Source organism: Naegleria lovaniensis (genome assembly GCF_003324165.1).
Source record: "Naegleria lovaniensis strain ATCC 30569 chromosome Unknown tig035, whole genome shotgun sequence".
NCBI classification, from domain to species: domain Eukaryota; phylum Heterolobosea; class Eutetramitea; order Acrasida; family Naegleriidae; genus Naegleria; species Naegleria lovaniensis.
This window is the reverse complement of record NW_025407858.1, coordinates 1-19,277: the sequence shown is the minus strand read 5'-3', so window position 1 is coordinate 19,277 and position 19,277 is coordinate 1. Positions and strand designations below refer to the sequence as shown.

General features: G+C 36.5%; 9 protein-coding genes across 9 annotated transcripts; 6 read left to right on the top strand and 3 right to left on the bottom strand.

Annotated features, from left to right (window-relative positions):
* Nucleotides 1-182: 182 nt before the first annotated feature.
* Nucleotides 183-1,199, top strand: C9374_008801 (uncharacterized protein; the record flags this gene model as incomplete). The annotated part of the gene is made up of 1 exon (XM_044698918.1): nucleotides 183-1,199. One exon carries the CDS (start codon nucleotides 183-185, stop codon nucleotides 1,197-1,199), a length of 1,017 nt encoding a protein of 338 aa, XP_044544978.1.
* A 189-nt stretch (nucleotides 1,200-1,388) lies between these two features.
* On the bottom strand, nucleotides 1,389-2,435 carry C9374_008800 (uncharacterized protein; the record flags this gene model as incomplete). Its single annotated transcript, XM_044698917.1, has 1 exon — nucleotides 1,389-2,435. The coding sequence occupies one exon, from the start codon at nucleotides 2,433-2,435 to the stop codon at nucleotides 1,389-1,391; it is 1,047 nt and encodes a 348-aa protein (XP_044544977.1).
* An 83-nt stretch (nucleotides 2,436-2,518) lies between these two features.
* On the top strand, nucleotides 2,519-3,256 carry C9374_008799 (uncharacterized protein; the record flags this gene model as incomplete). The annotated part of the gene is made up of 1 exon (XM_044698914.1): nucleotides 2,519-3,256. The coding sequence occupies one exon, from the start codon at nucleotides 2,519-2,521 to the stop codon at nucleotides 3,254-3,256; it is 738 nt and encodes a 245-aa protein (XP_044544976.1).
* A 38-nt stretch (nucleotides 3,257-3,294) lies between these two features.
* On the top strand, nucleotides 3,295-6,592 carry C9374_008798 (uncharacterized protein; the record flags this gene model as incomplete). Its single annotated transcript, XM_044698913.1, has 4 exons — nucleotides 3,295-3,873; nucleotides 4,014-5,774; nucleotides 5,836-5,857; nucleotides 5,907-6,592. The coding sequence occupies 4 exons, from the start codon at nucleotides 3,295-3,297 to the stop codon at nucleotides 6,590-6,592; spliced, it is 3,048 nt and encodes a 1,015-aa protein (XP_044544975.1).
* Nucleotides 6,593-6,726: 134 nt separating this feature from the next.
* Nucleotides 6,727-9,794, top strand: C9374_008797 (uncharacterized protein; the record flags this gene model as incomplete). The annotated part of the gene is made up of 3 exons (XM_044698912.1): nucleotides 6,727-7,057; nucleotides 7,208-8,361; nucleotides 8,439-9,794. The coding sequence occupies 3 exons, from the start codon at nucleotides 6,727-6,729 to the stop codon at nucleotides 9,792-9,794; spliced, it is 2,841 nt and encodes a 946-aa protein (XP_044544974.1).
* A 77-nt stretch (nucleotides 9,795-9,871) lies between these two features.
* Nucleotides 9,872-11,146, top strand: C9374_008796 (uncharacterized protein; the record flags this gene model as incomplete). Its single annotated transcript, XM_044698911.1, has 1 exon — nucleotides 9,872-11,146. One exon carries the CDS (start codon nucleotides 9,872-9,874, stop codon nucleotides 11,144-11,146), a length of 1,275 nt encoding a protein of 424 aa, XP_044544973.1.
* Nucleotides 11,147-11,188: 42 nt separating this feature from the next.
* Nucleotides 11,189-16,540, bottom strand: C9374_008795 (uncharacterized protein; the record flags this gene model as incomplete). Its single annotated transcript, XM_044698910.1, has 7 exons — nucleotides 11,189-11,249; nucleotides 11,306-12,560; nucleotides 12,653-12,878; nucleotides 12,941-13,929; nucleotides 13,995-14,807; nucleotides 14,859-14,936; nucleotides 15,016-16,540. The coding sequence occupies 7 exons, from the start codon at nucleotides 16,538-16,540 to the stop codon at nucleotides 11,189-11,191; spliced, it is 4,947 nt and encodes a 1,648-aa protein (XP_044544972.1).
* A 23-nt stretch (nucleotides 16,541-16,563) lies between these two features.
* Nucleotides 16,564-18,123, bottom strand: C9374_008794 (uncharacterized protein; the record flags this gene model as incomplete). The annotated part of the gene is made up of 1 exon (XM_044698909.1): nucleotides 16,564-18,123. The coding sequence occupies one exon, from the start codon at nucleotides 18,121-18,123 to the stop codon at nucleotides 16,564-16,566; it is 1,560 nt and encodes a 519-aa protein (XP_044544971.1).
* A 319-nt stretch (nucleotides 18,124-18,442) lies between these two features.
* On the top strand, nucleotides 18,443-19,129 carry C9374_008793 (uncharacterized protein; the record flags this gene model as incomplete). The annotated part of the gene is made up of 1 exon (XM_044698908.1): nucleotides 18,443-19,129. The coding sequence occupies one exon, from the start codon at nucleotides 18,443-18,445 to the stop codon at nucleotides 19,127-19,129; it is 687 nt and encodes a 228-aa protein (XP_044544970.1).
* Between the last annotated feature and the right edge of the window lie 148 nt (nucleotides 19,130-19,277).

Sequence of the window (19,277 nt, the reverse complement as noted above, 5' to 3'; positions counted from 1 at the left end):
GGTTCATTCATGTTTTTGTCTCTGACTCATTCTTATGACATTCCTCTCTTTTAGAAATAATCCTAGCTCTTTCAAGAGACACACTGCACTATTTCACAAATTCTTCTTTTCTGTGAAAAATCTATAAATTGGCATTCCTCTCTCTCACTTTTCACATAACAAAAAAAAATCAAATTATTGAAATGAAAACCGCAACTCTTGTGGTGCTGTTTGCACTTCTCCTCTTTGCAGCAGTCTACGTTGCAGGATCTGACTCTTACCGTCCAGATCCTTACAAACCTAAACCTCGAAGACATTGTCGCAAAAAGTGTGTCTTGCACAAGTATTTGAGAGGAAAATGTCTCAAACACAGAGTCGTGGGTCGTAAAAAGTTTTGCGACAAGTATGCCATCGTTGGAAAGGGTCGTTGTTTGAAGCACAAGAGATGGTCCAAGTGTGATAAATACAGTAAGGCCTTTACCAAGTGTGTGAAACACAAATTCAAGAAATTCTGTGCCAAGAGAAAGACCAAGAAGGTTTGCGATTCTTATGGAAAACGTAAATTCTGTAAGAAATATGGATACAAGAAATTCTGTGCCAGACACAAGAAGTACAAAAAGTGTGTGGCTCATGGTAAGAAACGTATTTGTAAGAAACACAAGAAATTCCCAATTAAGAAATGTTTCAAGAAGAAGAAGTGTGACAAGTATGTCGATTCCTATGCTCCACGTAAATGTCGTTTCATTCGTAAATGCCGTGTCGTTTCACACAAGACTAAATGTGTTCGACACAAGACCATTCGTTTCTGTAAGAGACACAAGAAGTTCACAAAATGTGTGAAACACAAGAAGAGAAAATTCTGTGCTAAATGGGCATTCAAACAATTCTGTAAGAAACACAAGAAGATTACAAGATGTGTCAAACACAAGAAGAGAAGATTCTGTGCCAAGAGAAAACACTTCCCATCCAAATGTATTCGTAGAAAGAATTTCAAGAAGTGCATCAAGAGATCCAAAGGTAGAAGAGTTTGTAAAAAGTTCAAATTCACCAAAGGAAAGAGAGTGTGTAAGAAACGTGCTAAATCCAGAAGAGTTTGTGCCAAGACTAAGAAGATCTGTAAGAGAAGAAAACAAAGAAAACACAGAAAGAATAGAAAGTTCAGAAAGAATAGAAAGAATAGAAAACACAGAAAGTTCAGAAAGTTTGATCTTTACAAATAAGCAAGAGTTGCACCGTTAATAATTTTTCCATCATACAACAATTCAAATTTGTTGTAATTTTGCCTTAACACCACATGTGGTGTGAAAAATTTTGAACCCATGAAGTCAAGATTAAATAAACTTGTGAGTCCTTCAAAGACTTGGCTTTCATATCAGTTGAATCTATTACTTCAAGGCAATAATTTCTTTTCATCTAAACACTCTAACAGTGTGATCTGAAGTGTTGCATACGAATAATTCACCTCTCAGTTCATTCAAACAAATCCCAGTAGGTCCGTTTAGGTTGTTTTTGTCTCCAAAGAAGGTTACCAAATTTCCCTCCAGTGTAAATATTTGAATAAGGTGCTGCTCGTTGTCAGTTACAATTACATGTTTTGCTTCCTTGTCAAACACCAGTCCAAACGGTCGTTTGAGCTTTCCAATTCCTTGTCCATATTCGCAAAACTGCGCTTTTTTTGTGTAAAATTCGTTGTCGCTGTTTTTCTTCATTATTTCGATACAAAAATCTGCGTTCTTCCCTGTAGCAATCACATAAAGTGACTCACACTTTGGTTGTTCAGCACATGTTGTCACATCAACTCCATACGGAGAACTACAAAGTTCAATAAAATTAATTACGTCTCCCGTTTTTAAATCCAGCACGAGAATATACGCCCAATAATTGTCTCCAATAAATACTTGTTGTAATTGTTTTGCTATTGCCATTCCTTGTGGGCTAATAGCGAGGTCAGAGTTCCAAATGTATGGAGTCTGTTGATCCATTGCTGCCTCTTGCAACAACAATTGTAAATTATATTTACAAACAAGATTATTTCCACTCACAAGCAATGCATCTCGTTGTTCTTCATAAAATTCTTCAATACATAAATGACTGAGAGAAAATTCAGGGAGTGATATTGATGCTTTGTGTTTCTTTGTATACAAGTCAAATACTTGTATTCCATTGGTATCACTGATCAAAATACATTCGTGTGTATAGGAAATTTTGACATCAAGAGGTTTTGAAAGGAGATTTACATTGGTTGTTCCGCTCACTCCCGATTGTCCAAAAGTATATATCCATTCAAATTTCATCTGAAAGGGTTTTACATTCCGATATCTTCTATAGCTCATCTTTGATTTTAATAATCGATGATTCATCAAGAAGTGATCAGAATTTTGTGCCTTGTTCCAATTTTGATTCAAAGGCTCTGATGAGAATGATGAAAAATCAAACAACATGAGCCTAACATTCATTTCAACAATTTTTTTTTGAGTTGCCCCAAGAAAGCTGACATCTTGAAACTATTAGCGAAATCCAAATACCTCAACATTAAAAAATGTCAACAACAGCCATGACAAGCAACCCACGCTTTGGAATCATCTTTTGGTTGTACTTGCTTTCGGCTCTAATTTTCATTCTTTCTCACACCACATTCGTTCTTTTAACTGTTTCAAATTCAATATTAATACCCGACGACACCTTCCAATTCCAAAATTCACACGATCGTTCATGGTTCACCTCCGAGTCAGAGCAACTGACACTACCGCAACAACAACAACAACCTAATTGTCCTTCGATGAGACAAATCCAAGGACAGTATGCACATCATTTCAATATTTCTCTCAATTTTTATTTACATTCTCCAACAAACTCTTCTGTTGAAGTGAAAAGAAATGCAATGGAATTCCATAATTTACAACAATTATTAATCTCGTTGGATCAAATACTTCAGATGGAACATTATGATTTTATTAATCTTACCAATACCTCTCGAGTAGTATTTGTGAATATTTTCATTGTCGATCATGTTGTGGATTTGTTGGAAAATGAATTGATCACTTCACCAAAACTTGGATTGACCTATGTGTTTATATTCCAATCAGCAGCAGATTCTTCTCAACAAACACTTTCAACACTCAGTTTTCTTCATAAAAGCACCAGTGACGTCCTATCTCATGACTCGAACGGATATTGGTTATTTATTATTCACACAACTCGAAGTGAATTTATTAAGACTCAACAATACAAAGAGTCCATCGACACATTTGGGATTTTGTCATTGCAGAGTGATTGATTCATGGATGTTTTGGCAAGCACCATGCCTTTTTCATCATGGATTCGTGTGAAATCACTCGTTCCATTCTATATCACATGCAAGGAATGCAAAGTTGGTTTCTAAACATGAAATGGATACAGTATAATGAAGTGTATGTCAGCAATTCGAATTTCATGTTTTATTCAGACAATGTATTGAGAGAGGGTCGTCTTCGATTTACCATTCAATCCTCCCAATTAGCCATTCTACAGCATTCGATATTTGAAAATTACTTTTTTGAATTCACTTCGAGAGAAGTCCAGAAAATTGTTGTCCAGTATTGTCAATTTTCGAGAGATCGATCTGTTTCAGGTGTATTTAACTCCATTCTTGGACGAACGTTTCAACTGCTCGATTGTACCTTTGAATATTCAAATTCCTTTCTCTTTGTGAGAGGATATACTCAAGTAACGGATCAACATCTCATCATTCGGAACAATGCCTTACTTTTACTCGACGACACAGTTCCAATATATTTTGGAATTTTCAGCATTACAAGTTGTGTGAATGTTCAAATTTCAAATTCCACATTCCTTAATAATACTGGTTACGAGAGAGCTTCCTCCATCTTTCTCTCTGACGTGGACACCTTTAAGGTGAGTGATCTACCTTTCAACATAATTCAGGAACTTGTATCTTCGTCGAGAGTTTTCCAAATCGAGAATTTGACACAGACACCTCCTTCTATGCCAACACCATTGAACACTGCCTCTTTGAAAATAATCAATGTGACAAGTATGGATGTGCTCTCTATATTTATGACTCTATTGATTTGAATATTGAAAAGAATGTATTCAGAGGAAATCGAGCTTCATTGGGTGGAGCTGCGCTTTTCATTAATCTCACCTTTCGAATGAAAATGAGTGAAAATTTATTTTACAACAATTCAGTTTCGTTTCATGGAGAAATTGATTATCAGTCAGCGAGTGGATATTATAAGGGATCAGGAGGAGCACTCTCGATCAATACTATGAGTGATTCTGCTGAGAATGTTCTGTGGAATAATACGTTTATTGAAAACTCGGCAAAAGTGGGCGGTGCATTGTTTTTTGTTGCCCAATCAGTGATGAGCCTCGATGGATGTCAATTCATTAATAATAAGGCATGGAAGGGAGGTGCTATCTTTCACTATGCTCCCATTCTTGAAAGCAAAGATCTAATGTCTCTGTTGGATGGCACCAAATTTGAGGGAAATGCGGCAACTAAATTTGGAAATGATTATTTAACTAGTGTGACTAATATTGAGATTGAAACAAAACCAATATGGTATTCAATTCCAGGAAGTAAGACACAGGTGAACATGACGTGCTGGTCTCTACATTTACAAGTTCCATGTGATATTGAAAAATTTGCAATTAAGGCCATGGATCCTAATTATTACGTTCATTCCTCTCAATTTCCAAACCAAACTGTCCTCTCCTTATATATTATCAACTCAAACAACACGGAGCAGTCCGAGTTTCATCTAAACGAGGTCAACAAGAATATTCCAAATGGAGAATGGCAAATGACATCTCCATTCAATTTAACCATTCACGGAGAATCCATTCTTTCTCCACCCACTCCATTTCTCCAAATTCAAATGAATCCTTGCCCGAAAGGATATTCTCTCGGACTCGTCCAGCTTGGAAGTCAAGCTTTAAACTCATGTATTGCCAATCCTTCAGATCTATTACCACTCATTTTAGGAGTGGCTCTTCCCGTTGCTGTCTTGTTGGTTCTGATAAGTGTCACGTTAGGATTGTTGTGTGGAATTTCAGGAATAGTCATGTGTCGAGACATTCGAAAACGATTAAAACGATTACGAGAAAAAGAAGACGCTGAAAAAAGTGTTGAAAAGAGAATTCTAGATAAGGCTATTGTGTTTCAAGGAAACTCTAGTCGTGTCGGAAATATTCAGTATTCAGAATTCACGCAAGAATTGAATCATTCCTCTTCATCTCGAAATTGGAATTCCAATTTGAACTCACCCTTACTTTCCTCAGAAGAGAAATTTCAACGAATGGAAGAAGAAGTAATCCATACTCGCTCTGTCTTCCTTCCTTCCGCTTCCACCAAAAAGGAACCATCTCTAAAATCCTTCATCATTGCGGCCAAAGATTTAGAAATTTTACGAAAAATTGCTGAAGGAGGAATGGGATGTGTCTATCTTGGTAAATGGAAAGGCACTTTGGTGGCTATAAAATCTCTCAAATTATTAACAGCAGAACTGTTGGATGATGAAACAAAACAAGAAGAATTTGAAAAAGAAGTCTCACTGCTTGCCTCATTGAGACATCCATGTATTTTGACATTTTATGGAATTTGTTTGACAGAGGAATGTAAATTTATGATTACTGAATATTTGGACAATGGAAGTTTGGATAAGATTTTGTATAAATGTAGAATGGGAATGATTCAATTGTCATTTATAGACAAGTTGAGAATTTTAATTCAAGTAGCGAGAGGAATGGATTATTTGCATTCACTTCAACCAGCAATTGTTCATAGAGATTTGGTAAGTGTCAGCAATCGAAATGGTTGTTTTGTACATTCACACTACAAATTACATGAAAAAGAAACCTGGAAATCTTTTGCTAGGTATGTATCTCGTTTGAAAATTCAGAATAATTGGATCAACCTTTTATAGATAAGAATATGAATTGCAAAGTGTGTGATTTTGGACTTTCAAGAACTATTGAAACCAACACCAATCATAGCATGACTCGAAACGTTGGCACTCTTCTCTACATGTCTCCAGAAATGATTGCACAGGACCGTGAAGATCCTTCTCATTCTCAACAACCATTAGATTCCAACATGGTTCATAACAGACAATCCAACACTTTCCACAACAATGACATTGTTCAGGACAAGGCATCCAAAGCCACTAAGGTCGATGTCTATTCCTATGCCATCATCATGTGGGAATTGTTCTTTGAATTGTCTCCATTCTCAGAACATGAAAAAACGAGAAATACCTTTCAAAGATCCTCTCAAACCACCTCCTCCACGACACTCGATGCACTCAATTCTTGTTCTACCATTGCTTTATTGTATCAAGTAATGAAAGGACATCGACCATCCGTTCCATTCCGAAATTGGAATGAATTGAAAGAATGGCTTCAAGTATATCCGATCATCTTGAACGATTCTATTCATAACACTCACATGAATGATTCCATGAAAGATGTGTTCATGAAAGCAATTCTGAATTATATGGAATTGATGAAGGAATGTTGGAATATGGAACCCATGAAACGTCCTTCTTTTCATGACATGCAACACAGACTTGAATCCATTGAATCATCTCTTATTAGAAAATGTAGTCAGTAATTTCTGTTAGTTCAACATTGTTGTTCATATAGTTTGTTCTGACCATTACTAGACCATCAGCCTCTACTCGCTGTTGAAATTTTATTGCGAATTGTTTGTTGCTTTCAGATTTTAGAAACTTGACTTCAAAAAAAATGAGCACTCATCATCGTTCTTCTTCCGATTTTCATCAAGACAACAAGAAGCACAAAAACCGACACACCAGTAAAAGACAATTAAAGAAGGAAAACAAGGGTAGAGTGTCCAATAATGCAGAAGGTTCTTCTTCTGCCGCAGATGGAGGATTGAAAGCCTCTCAAACCAAACACACTCATCAACAAGGAAAGGCTCAAAGAAAGCTCCGAGCCAAACAATTGAGGGACAATAAGAAGCAACAGATATTATATAGACAGCGATTGGGAAAGACTGGAAATCCTCCGAGAATTGTTGCAATCATGTCTTTGAGTGGTTCAACAACCGGACACGGTAGGTTTTAATTGTGAGAGTTCAACAATTGTGATGAATGTTTCTTGTTGTTTCCAATGATGCTTTTAAATCGGAATGAATAATCATTCATTTCTTCAACATTTACTGTAATTCTATTATTTTCATATTTATCCACTTGACGACGTTTAGAGGATGTACAAAGCGTCTTTTATGATATCATCGGAAGGTCTGAAGAATATGAGAATGGCAAACTCAAATTAAACGAACTTGACCTTCATCAAGCGTACACTGTTAGACTCCAAAAGGAATTTCAACAAAAGACACTCACTCTCTTTTGTGTCAACCAAAACAATATGAGGTCTGTTTTGGACGCAGCCAAAGTGGCAGATGTTATGATATTTGTGCTGCCTTCACAAAGTATTCAAGACACTCAAATTCATGCCACAGCTCGTTATAATTTATCATTATTGAGAGCACAAGGATTACCTTCAAGTATTGTCATTCTGCAAGGCCTAAATCAAATTCCTAACAAGAAACAAAACGACTTTAAAAATACTGTAAACAGAATACTGAAAGATGAAATTCCTGATTTTGAAAAAGTTTTTGTCTATAACAACAACAACAATTCAACAGAAAGCTCAATGATGGATGACAGTACAACATCTTTGGAGCAGTCAAAGAGCGATATGAAGCAAATTTTATTGAGAGTGAACACGTTGACACCAAAAACAATTCATTGGAGAGAAAATCATCCATACATGCTTGTTGAAAATTATGAATTTGTGAAGAATTCTCAAGATAGAGACTTTTCAGATGTGATTGACGACAATGGTAATAATACCAATGGAACATTGATTGTCCGTGGATATTTGCGTGGCAAATCAGCAAGTCCAAATCAGCTTTTCCATATCGTAAATTATGGTACCTATCAATTGGACAAGATTTTATTGGAAAAGGAAAATTCACATGCTCTCTCCAAAAAATCGAAGCCTCAAAATGAAAATGCAATGGAAGATGACAAGAAGTCGTCACAAGTACTCGATAAAAATATGACTCATGAACCAAAAGAATTACTTCCAGACGCCAATCAAGAATCACTTCAAACTGCTCTCGATCCTGATTTGATGGATGGTGAGCAAACTCTTCCAACCAAAGAAGACTATGAAATGGAGTTGCACAATCAAATCATGGAAAAACAATCAGGATATGTTTATCATAAGAAGGTGGTTCCTAAGGGTATGAATGCTATGGAAGCTGCTTGGATTATGGACTCGCTAGAAGATGCTAAAGAAGAGGATGCCGAAGACGTTGATGATGAAATGATCGATGAAGCCGACCGTGCTGTTAGGACACAGAAGAAGAAAGACGCGTGGAATTTAATTTCGACATTGCATCTGAGGCTCAAACTCACATTGACAAGGTCTTTAATTTGGATCAAATGGATGAAGACATGACAGAAGAAGAACGAATTAATGAAATGCTTCGTGCCATTAAAGCAAGAAAGGAATTGAAGAATGAAATGGATTATCCTGATGAAGTTGAAACACCTTTGGACGTTCCTGCTCGTGTTCGTTTCCAAAAGTACAGAGGTTTAAAGTCTTTCAGATCGTCACCATGGGATCCTGAGGAAAATCTGCCAATCGATTACTCTAGAATTTTCCGTTTCAAGAATTTTATGGTGTCACAAAAGGTTGCTCTTGAAGGATTTGATCCAGATAATGACTATAATTTGTGGGAAAATTATATTACGCTTCACATTGCCAATGTTCCAATGAGCATGATGGAAGTTGTTCAACAAAAAAAGGAACCACTCATTGTATTTGGTTTATTGCGACACGAACAAAAGACCAGTGTGGTTCATTTGCTTGTCAAGAGAACCAACGAATCAGTAGTGATCAAACAAGCTGCTGACTATGATCCTTCGGATAATATTACCAAGATGATTGAATATCATCCTCAAGAGGAAGACGATGATGAAGAAGAGCCCATACCTGGAGCAGAAATTGAGGAACATCCAATCAAATCCAAAGATGAATTAATCATTCAAATTGGTTTCAGAACATTTAAATGCAATCCTATTTATTCAGAACATAATCCAAGAAATGACAAACACAAATTAGAGAGATTCTTTGCACCATATCGTTTCTTAATAGCCACTGTTTATGCTCCTGTCACCTTTAAACCAGCACCAGTGTTGATGTTCCGTCGTAACCAAAAGGGACCTCAACTCACCTTACTGGATAATAATACCATTGTTGAAACAGCTAGTGCAAATGGAAATATTCAAGATCAACCAAACTTGGACTTTGTTGGGCATGGTACTGTTCACAGCGTGGATCCATATCGATGCATTGTCAAGAAGATTATTCTCACAGGTCACCCATACAAACTTCACAAGAATCAAGTAGTAGCTCGTTACATGTTTTTCAATCCTGAGGATGTTCGTTGGTTCAAACCTGTTGAAGTTTACACCAAATACGGAAGACATGGTGTCATCAAAGAAGCCATTGGTACTCATGGTTACATGCGTTGTCTGTTCGATGATAACGTACTTCCAAAGGATACTGTTTGCATGAATTTGTACAAGAGAGTATTTCCAAAATGGACCACAGAAAGTTCTTCACTTCTTGCTGGTCCAACACTTTCTGTGCCTCGACCTCTCAAATCATCATCGTCACAAGGTCCAAATTACCTCAATGAAGAGGCTCTTAGAAAATTGGGAGTCATGAAGAATAGACGTGGTGATGAAGAAGAAATTGAAATGATCGAAGAGTAAGGGAAAATGATTGTGAGTGATTAAAGCTTTAAATTATCTCTACCAAGAGAGTGTGACATCAAGTTCATCAACAAAAAATGGCTCGAAGAAGGACCACACGTGCATCATCACGACGTCGCACACGGATCAGCTCCTATTCATGCCCACCACCGTTAAACATTGCCTTTGATGTTTGGGTCTTTGGAATTATGCAATATCTTGATCCGATCTCAGTGATACGATTATCTCAAGTTAACACTCTTTTTCATAAAATCATTTCCAAAGATTTGGATGATATCGAATATTGGGCACAAATTCAATATGAATGGGTTTTTAAATTGTGGATTCAATCTTGTTTTTGTTGTGGTGAACATGCTACGATCACTCTCGATGCGGCAACACCCAATGAGAATCCTTTAACATCGTTCATGAAAAAGAAATTGGAAAAAGTGGTCCAAGGTCATGAATTATATCAACAGGTCGTACAAATGAAACAAAACCTTGTTGAAATCGAGACATGCAGTTATGAACTGAAGAAAGGAGCTGGATTTTTTAAGAAATTAACATTGAAATTGTGGCAAGATTATTTACTAGAAACGAGAAATCATCATGTACATTTCACTGCTGGTGAAATTTTGAAAACAAATGAACAGGAACGACAAGAAACTTTGCCGGCTTCCCCAATGTTGAACATTTACAGCCCATTGTCAGTAGATATTCTTTACGATCCAAACATGTCCATCAGTGTTAATATAGTGGGTTATTTTTGCTATGGAGATGCACGACATTATGGTTATTCATATTACAATTCACATTTCAAGAGCGGTATTGTAATACCAGCATTGGGAAATAGCTCAACTCTTGTAGTTCCGAGATCGAACATGTTGAATTATGAAATTCATTTAGACAAAGTCTTTTTTACAGAGCAAAGCTTACCAATGAAGCAATCAGGTTTTGAAAAATATAATTTTGGAACTCAGCATGCTTCTCAAACGTTCGCTGTCTGCATGTTCAATCGATTTGACAAGGAATCTTGGAATTATGTGAAAACGAATCTGGTTCATTTTATGAACTCACATACAACCACTCCAGTCATCGTAGTTGGAATGAATTTTCTTTGGTTATGTTCTCAACAATCGTTCAGCAAGAAGAGTAACAGCGTTCCAGATATTCCATTACAAACTTGCAATGATTTCATTCCGCTTCATTCAGAAATTATGAATTATTGTAGAAAATACAATCAAATCAAGGCATTTGTAAATTTAAAACCTGCCAAGGAAGATGATCTTTCAGTATTTATGAACGAAATTTTGAGAGTTTGTGTCATGCACTTGAATTCATTAGAAAACAAAAGTGACTCAACCAAAAATTAGAATCCATCCTTTTGGTCAACCATAATGTCATTCTCTCTTTCCTCACGGTTGATTATTCGTTTCCAATCCAGTACTTTGTTCATGAACTGTTTCACGTTGCTGCCTACGTCATAGTTTTTCAATTTTTCATCCGTAACGTGAACTGCTGTAGTGCTGTACCTCTTGAATGGATTGCAAATATCCACCACGTGTCGGAATGTCAAAATAAATGTAGTTGCTGTCTCGTGCAACCGTTCCTCAATGGTGTAGCTTGCAGAGTCCATAGAGAGTGTTGCGAGAGGTGTTTGTTGTCGAACTTGTGACATGATATCTGGCACCGTGCTTCCAAACGCTAAATTCAACTGCACAAGATCAATGGCTGTGTATGATTTGTTATTCTTGTCCTCAAATAAATAATATAGTGTGTAATTGTCTTCATCATACCAGATACTGTCAGCAAATTGTAAAATCTCTGGCCTTAATAAGTTCATATAAGTGGTCTCGTCAACAACTGTCTGAAGAGTTTTGGAAAAGCGTACATCTACCGAGTTTACATTTTTTGTTTTCACTGATTCTTCAGTGTCATGACTGTCAATAGTACAGGGAGAGACACAAGAAAGGTAAAGTAATTTGATCTCAGGCGGTCGTACATGTTCAAGTTTGCACTTGTACATGAAAATTTCATTCTCTGTGAACACCATTTCTCGGTCAACACTAAAACTCAAGTTGTATCGAGTGCTTGTGATAGTATCAACAATACCCATTGAAATGATCTCTTTTTGAATTCCCAATGTAGGCTTAACCTGAGAGAGTAAAGGCTGGAATAATGCATGATCAGAAAAGAAGCTCACTTTCTTGGATGGATCACCGAGAGATTCAACATAGGCTTTCGTAATGTTCCACTTGGGATGACTGCAATAATCCACATACGGTAAAAACAATGCTTTTAAGTCATTCTCATTTCCTATTTTCATATTTCTGAAATCGTTCAATGTCAGGCTTTTTTGTGATTGGCTAATGTTAGTTGAACCCAATCTCGATGCATAAAAGACTTGTTTACCGAAATACGCGTTCATGCTGAACTTGGCATTCTCTGATGGGAGCTGTGACTTTTTGTTGAAAGCAGAGATTACATGTTTCTTTGCGAATGGTTCTAGTAAAAATCCTCCACTCGTCAATTTCTCGGATAGAACCTCAGATTTCAATGCTTTCTTTGTGTTGTGATGTTCTTTGTTTTCGTCAATAGTAATAAGCTTTGTGTTGTGATGGTGGTGATGCTTAGATGTGAAGTGAATGGAGTTAATAGTGAAAAAATCTCTGTTTTTTCCAGTGATATCATCATGTTTGCAAAAGAAAATTTTGGATGACAACAACTTGGTGGCATTCGTTTTTGAGGTTTCAATCATTATAAACGCTTGTTTGGGATGTTCAAATACTGAGCGAACATTATTAATTTCTCGTAACAGTAAATACTTTGCCTGTATGCATTGATGTTTTGTACGTAATTTAGCTCAATAGTAGATCTACCTCTCCGTAAAATATCGATTGGTGAGTCTGTTGAAGTGGATCTATCAGCTATCATTTTCAAAGTTCTATCAGAAATTTTAGCAATTTCAGACATTCGTAAAATACTTGTTCCACAAATATGGTTTTCTTCGTCATCATGTTCAATAATTGGTCCGTCAATGGACTCCAATTTCAAAATTCTAGCTGTTTTTTGATTATATCCGCATTGATCTGTATGAATGAACTGCTGTGCGCCTAATAAAAGTTGTAAAATATTATTTTGCAAGGTTGCATGAAATTCATCCATACTTTGAACAGCTTGGCTAGAAAAAAATTCTGTAATTTTCTGGTTAATTTCAGATCGGATATAATGAACTCGGTGTTGTAAGCTGTTCTCGTGTGGAATGAGGAACACGTTTGAATTATGGTGGTCTTGTAATAATATGGTGTGGGTTTCTCATGCTCAGCTAGACTCGAAAATGTATCAGATACACCAGAGATGACTATGTTTTGAGCGAAATTTCCGACTCGAATCTCGTACGCCTGCTCCAAATCTTCAACATTAGGGATATAGGTGAAAAATTTTTGAGGATAAATAAGAGGTATAAATAACAGCAAGCTCATTTCATAAAAACCTTGAATAGGTGGAAGTATCGTATTCTTTTCAATGACAATTCCCATTTCCTTCATTGAGATGCTGGAAGGAACAAGTATCCTTTGTTTATGCTGCAAATCCACCCATGGATATGCTACGGAATCGCGTGATATGATTGCCTTATCCGATGAGCTCATTTGAGGATGTAAAAACTGTGTTTTTCGTTGATATGGTTTGGCCTCCACCGATAGAAACTTTAGAACGTGCGATTTGATCAAGTCATTTGGCAAAGTTCTAAAAACTCCATATACATCTGAATCATCTCTAATGCATACCATACTTTGCTTCACTTGTGAAAGAGTTAATAGAATGTCTTTGCCCTTTTCTTGAGCAGATCCTCTCACAGTTCTGGCTAACAGCTTTAAAGGAAATAATGGATCTGTTTTGCAATTGGGTGGATACGGTATTAATAGATTTTCGTCGGAGTGAGGTATTGGATATGAAAGCGAAACTTTGCTTGGGCTTACGGTTAGCGTTTTACAGCTTAGAATTCCACCGTCAAAATATTTAAACAGCTCAGAAAATGCTTCATTCCAACCCAACTGTGAATCTTTGTCAACAACTAATTTCTGTTTTCGAAGCTTGAGAGAGCATACAATTTCTTTAGGGATGACTGTATGCGTTTTTGCTAGTTCTCCAATGACTGCTTGATCGTAATACAGGCTAGAAATCAATGATTTGATCAGCATAATCGTTTGTTCGTCAGACTTTGGGGTGTATAGGCAATTCTCCTTATGTTTCGTTTGTGGGTGCTTGCAGATGTGGATGTGAGATTTTCAATATAAATTCCGTAATGTTTAAATAGAGTATGACATATTTGAGCAATCAGAGATTCAATTTCTAGTGCAGATTTAGAAGAAATCATTTCTATTTGAAGTGTTTCGTAAAATTCTCGTTGCCTCATTCTGTTTTGTTTTTTCTGCATCGATAACGATTTGAATCTATTAAATGCATGAATTCCAGCAATAACGTCACTTTCAGACTGGTTAGAAAATGCAAATAATGCCTTAGCTGTTAGAATTTTTAGATATGAGAAAGTTAGCACAGGAACAGACCTAGAAAGAATAGCAACAGTAATCATGCATTCTGGCAAAATTCCTAAACAATATCCTAAAAGAATGATAAACGATAATTTCAGCTCAATTTGCATTAGAGACAAGAACTTTCCAATTTTTGTAACCAGATATGACTCTTGCAGTTCATACTGCTCAACAATCGACTTATCTGTAGCCTGGCTAATAGTTCCTGTTTGAATGGGTACTATTGCTCCCAACGAAAGCAATTCGCGATAGGCGTGCTCCAGCAATACCATTTTTGGAGGATCCAAGCAATTGCTTAATACTTCAGAAGGTGCTTGAAATTTGGTTTGGATTTTTCTCTTTGGATCGGTTTCTTCTTTTTCATAAGCTCCAGTAAACATCAAAATTTGTAGAATAACTCCCGTAAGAGGCTTGCGTTGGATTTCCGGAACTACTGACTCATCCAACATTTCATATTCACTTTTGGTTATCATCCTGCAACCTGCAGTGTTCATGATATTCGCGCAAAAGTTGATTCCAAAAATGTACTTACAAATTCCTGGAGAAACTCTCCCAGCTCTTCCTTCTCTCTGTTTTGCACTTTGACTAGAAATCCAATTCACTCCCATAACTTCAAACAGAGTCATAACAAAATTTACAAAGGCAAATATTCGCCATTAAACCATGTTGTGAGAGCATGTAGAACATACCTTCTGCATTCCATGATTCATTCCAAAATTTTCCCTTATACAAGCAAAAATCTATTACAATTACGACATCTGGAACAGTGATCGAGCTTTCTGCAATGTTAGTACTTAAGATAATCTTTCTTTTTCCTGGTTTGGAAGGTAATAACGCTGCATCTTGTTCCTGTTCTGCTACCAATGAGTGTAAAATATGGATGTCATAAGGACACTCATCCATGGTAATGTACGGTGATGCTAAATCGTCCATAAAATCCTCAATTTCTACCATGCCAGGCAAGAATATCAGAATTGCTGCGTTGAGTGCATGTTCAGTGTGGAGCTTAGCAATAAGTGATACTGCTAATTTTCTTCTTTCAAGTGTTATTCCTGGTCTCAACGGTTTCGTTAAAAGAGTGTTATAGTTTGGAATTGTTTTTGATACGTTGTGTGCTTTAGGATATACTAAATCGATGACGTCTTCAATGAAATATTCCTGAACAGGATAGCATCCACTGGGAATATGAATGATTGGAACTTTACTGCTGACTTGCAGTGTTTCGAAGGATAAAAATTGTGAAAATCCCGGTGATTCTGGAACCTGATCATCATTGTCCGTATTTTCAACGTTGTTATACACATCCAGTAACACTGTTTCAAAATATGTGCAAAGTTTTTGATGAGATATTGTGGCACTCATTAAAATAACTCGCACATTAGGGTTAACTTTGACAATTTCTCTTACAAAGTAAAGCAGTAAATCAGTATCCACCTTTCTTTCATGAATTTCATCTAAAATTATATGTGAAAAATGTTTGTGAAACGTTTCATAGGTCCCTTTTGATCCTGTTTGTAAATTCATAATTATTTGAGTTAAACAACCTTCGGTAGCAAATATTATGGGCGTGTCATTATCAATGTTATGCTCTCCTCCAATAATATAACCAGCCATTTTTCCATGGTGAAAAATATTATCGAAGTGTTGCTTTTCTAGATATTCCTTCATTTCTGAGTTCACTCGACGTGATAAACTTGTAGCAGCAATTCTTCTGGGCTGTGTACAAATAATTTTAACATTTGCTAAATTTCTAACATCTCCATTTTCTAGGTAATGTTTCAATATGAGTTGTGGCACCTGCGTTGTTTTTCCCGAGCCAGTATTTCCTGTCACGATCACAACTTGATGTTCTTCTATGGCTCTTACGATAGTTTGGCTGTATTCCATAATTGGAAGAGTAATTTTGGTTTTGTTTGGTGGAAGTAAAGAATTAATTAAAGAGTTTTTTTCGCTAGAGTCAGTGGTAGGGTTGATTGTTCTTTCTCTTTGTTTCATCATCACTTGCTTTGGAACAAATAAATTCGAGTTTGATGACTTGGTTCGTTTGTTAAGATGATTGCTTGAAGATTCATTTTGCACTCCTATTGGCAATTCATTCTGCTGAGTCGAAGAAGACGGAAAATTATTCATCGGAGTATCTTGTTCTTGATCATTGTTGTAATTTTGATGAACAAAACCCTCTTCAGCACAAGTCCTATCATGGTCGTTATTCATTTTTTTTCGCAAGAAAATGCAAATCACAAACAAACCATGTTCAAGTCTGTGAAATTGCAAGGATGATTCCTAAATTGATTTGCTTCCATGAGTTGATGATTCAAACGAGAAAAGAATTGAAGAATTCCGTCTCTTAAGGCATCATAGAAGCTCAAGTAGAGCTTTGGATATACAAAGCAACATAATGTACCACATTCGACAGTTTCGAATTGTTTTTCCTTCGAAATGATATAGATTGATGTGAAGCGAGAATACAACTCATGGTAACTCCTGTTTGATTTCTGGTCTTGCTTTTCAAAAGGATCGAACACGGCTCCTATAAATATGAATGTGCTATGAGTCATTAATACGCTACAGTTTGGACAAGCAGATATGGATTTGACTGGAGAAGAAACATTAATTGTCACAAATTCCAACAACTTGGTTGTCCCATGCACACCACATTGCTGATACTGATTGGATCCTCGAGCGAGCACAATTCCATTGTCGAACAACACTAAAATATGCGAGGCTCCACAACAAATTTGCTTAACATTGGAACCAGCAATTTCATCATGATTTGGAAGTGAAACATGAGTAATGATGTCATCAATGATCGCCCTTGAAGAGCCTGAGAAAATACTGTGCTGATGCATAAATAATTGGTTTTGCACATCGACGAAATAGTGATAATTCTCTGAATACGCTGCAATTTGTTTGAGAGTGTTACATTCTACTGGTAATGATATTGACTTGTTGCATTCCTGTGAGATCCAAATTCGAAGTGTTCTTTCCTGATTCTTCAGGTAACAAATAATTTCCTCTGACATGATATTCGAATAAATGATGATTGAGTCGCTTTTAAAATTTACAACTGGAAATGGAAATAGTATTATTCTCCATATATCAAACAAATATAGTCTTCCATCCATCATTTCAAATAGTACATAATTTGCATTGTTACAAATGATATCTTTCATTTCTCGAGAGCCACATATTATTTCAGAGAGAACTATTTCTGTATGAACCGATGAAGAAGATAAATTATTTGTTTGATGATTGTGAATCATTTTCTTCAACATGTGCTCGAACAATACCGAAAATTCAAATTTTCGCAACACTTGTAAAGTATCACTGCTCATATAAAAGTATTTTCTTTCATCATTTTCAATAAAGAATAAATTATATTGCGTATGAAATCCTCCGCTGCACACTCGACTGATGACCCATGGCTCGTTTTTCCGAAAATGATCGTCTCTCATCCACAATTTTCCTCTTCCTCGAGCTATGGTTTGATTTCCACCTCTTTTTGCTGGTCTTCTTAACAATCGTGATGGCTTGTAAATAATTCTAGAAAATGTACTAGTTGGAAAATAGGGTACTTGTTCGTCGTCGTACTCCTCTTCCTCATCTCCTTCATTTAAATCTGTATCGTTTCCATAGGATTCATCTCCGTCCAATTCTGCAATATCAAAGCTTGCTGCTGTGCAAAAGTAATAATCAATGTTTTCATTCTCCTCATCTGAAGCGTCCTGCTCTCCGAATAAGGAAGAAAAATCATAACCCGTACATGAGCCTTGGCCACAAAACCACATCTCAGACATTTTTTGTTCAGGGTCGCCATCACACCAGCAAAACTAGCCGTTACATATTTTTGAAAAAAAACCTGTTCATCACATTTCCCTCGATAGAAGAACACTCATGGATGGCACACTACTCATTGATTTTGAATTAAACTGTTGTGAAAGGTATGTTGTTGGCCACGTGTTGGTTTGGAATACCCTGTCCGCGAGTCGAAGAAAAGATTCAGTCAGTTTTACTTGCCGCAACTTGTGCCAACGCTACGCTTTGGTTGAGTCGCATTGAGTGAAAAAATACATCCAGCCATTTTCGTTGAACAAGTTTCATCAAAGCTGCCCGAGAATGGGATTTGAATTTCGTAGGTTCAAGGAAATCTCGAAAGAAGAATTTTCTCAATACCATCAAGAGAATCAACGAGTCATGGAATCAAAGGATGATATTTACTTTTTAATCTTGCATCAATCCAATCAAACCGATCGATCTAATCATCATGAACTTTTCTGTAGCGTCGGAATCAAGCTTGCTCATTCCAACAGCTTTGAAATTAAACTTCGGATCAAGAGAAAGAAGTCTGGAATTGAACAATGGAAGAAGTTTCATGGCACCTTGCAACAACCACTGAATTTGCAACACTTGGATCGCAAGACGTTACTGGATGGCGTAGTCAAGCTTTTGAACGATCAAACACAGTACCAAAGCTACTTTACCGATGATCCCAACAAGTACACCATCCTTCCTGTGTATGTAAAGAAAATTAGAAAGACTTCATATTGCTATGAGCATGCTTTCTTTTCTTTGAGATTTGACGAACCTCAAGGAAACAACTTGTCAGATAAGGAATGGTATTTTGAATCAGTGAATATTGAAGGCTATAAGAAGAAGAAGCAAATTCCTAAAGATTTGCTGAATAGACACTTCTCTGAGCAGCAGGATTCTGATGCATCAGCTCAAATTCTTACAATGGGATATCCAGAATTGATTTACACATGGTGGTATCGAAATAACTCGGTTGGAACGACTGATGAATGAAGAGCACGGGAATGACTTTGTCAAGACACTAATGATTATATCGATACAAACGACAAAAACAGATGGAATGTGTGTTTTATTTCGATTAAAACATGGCCACAATTTGAGGATCCTTTTCACAGGCCAAGAAAATTTCCTCTTTCTATCG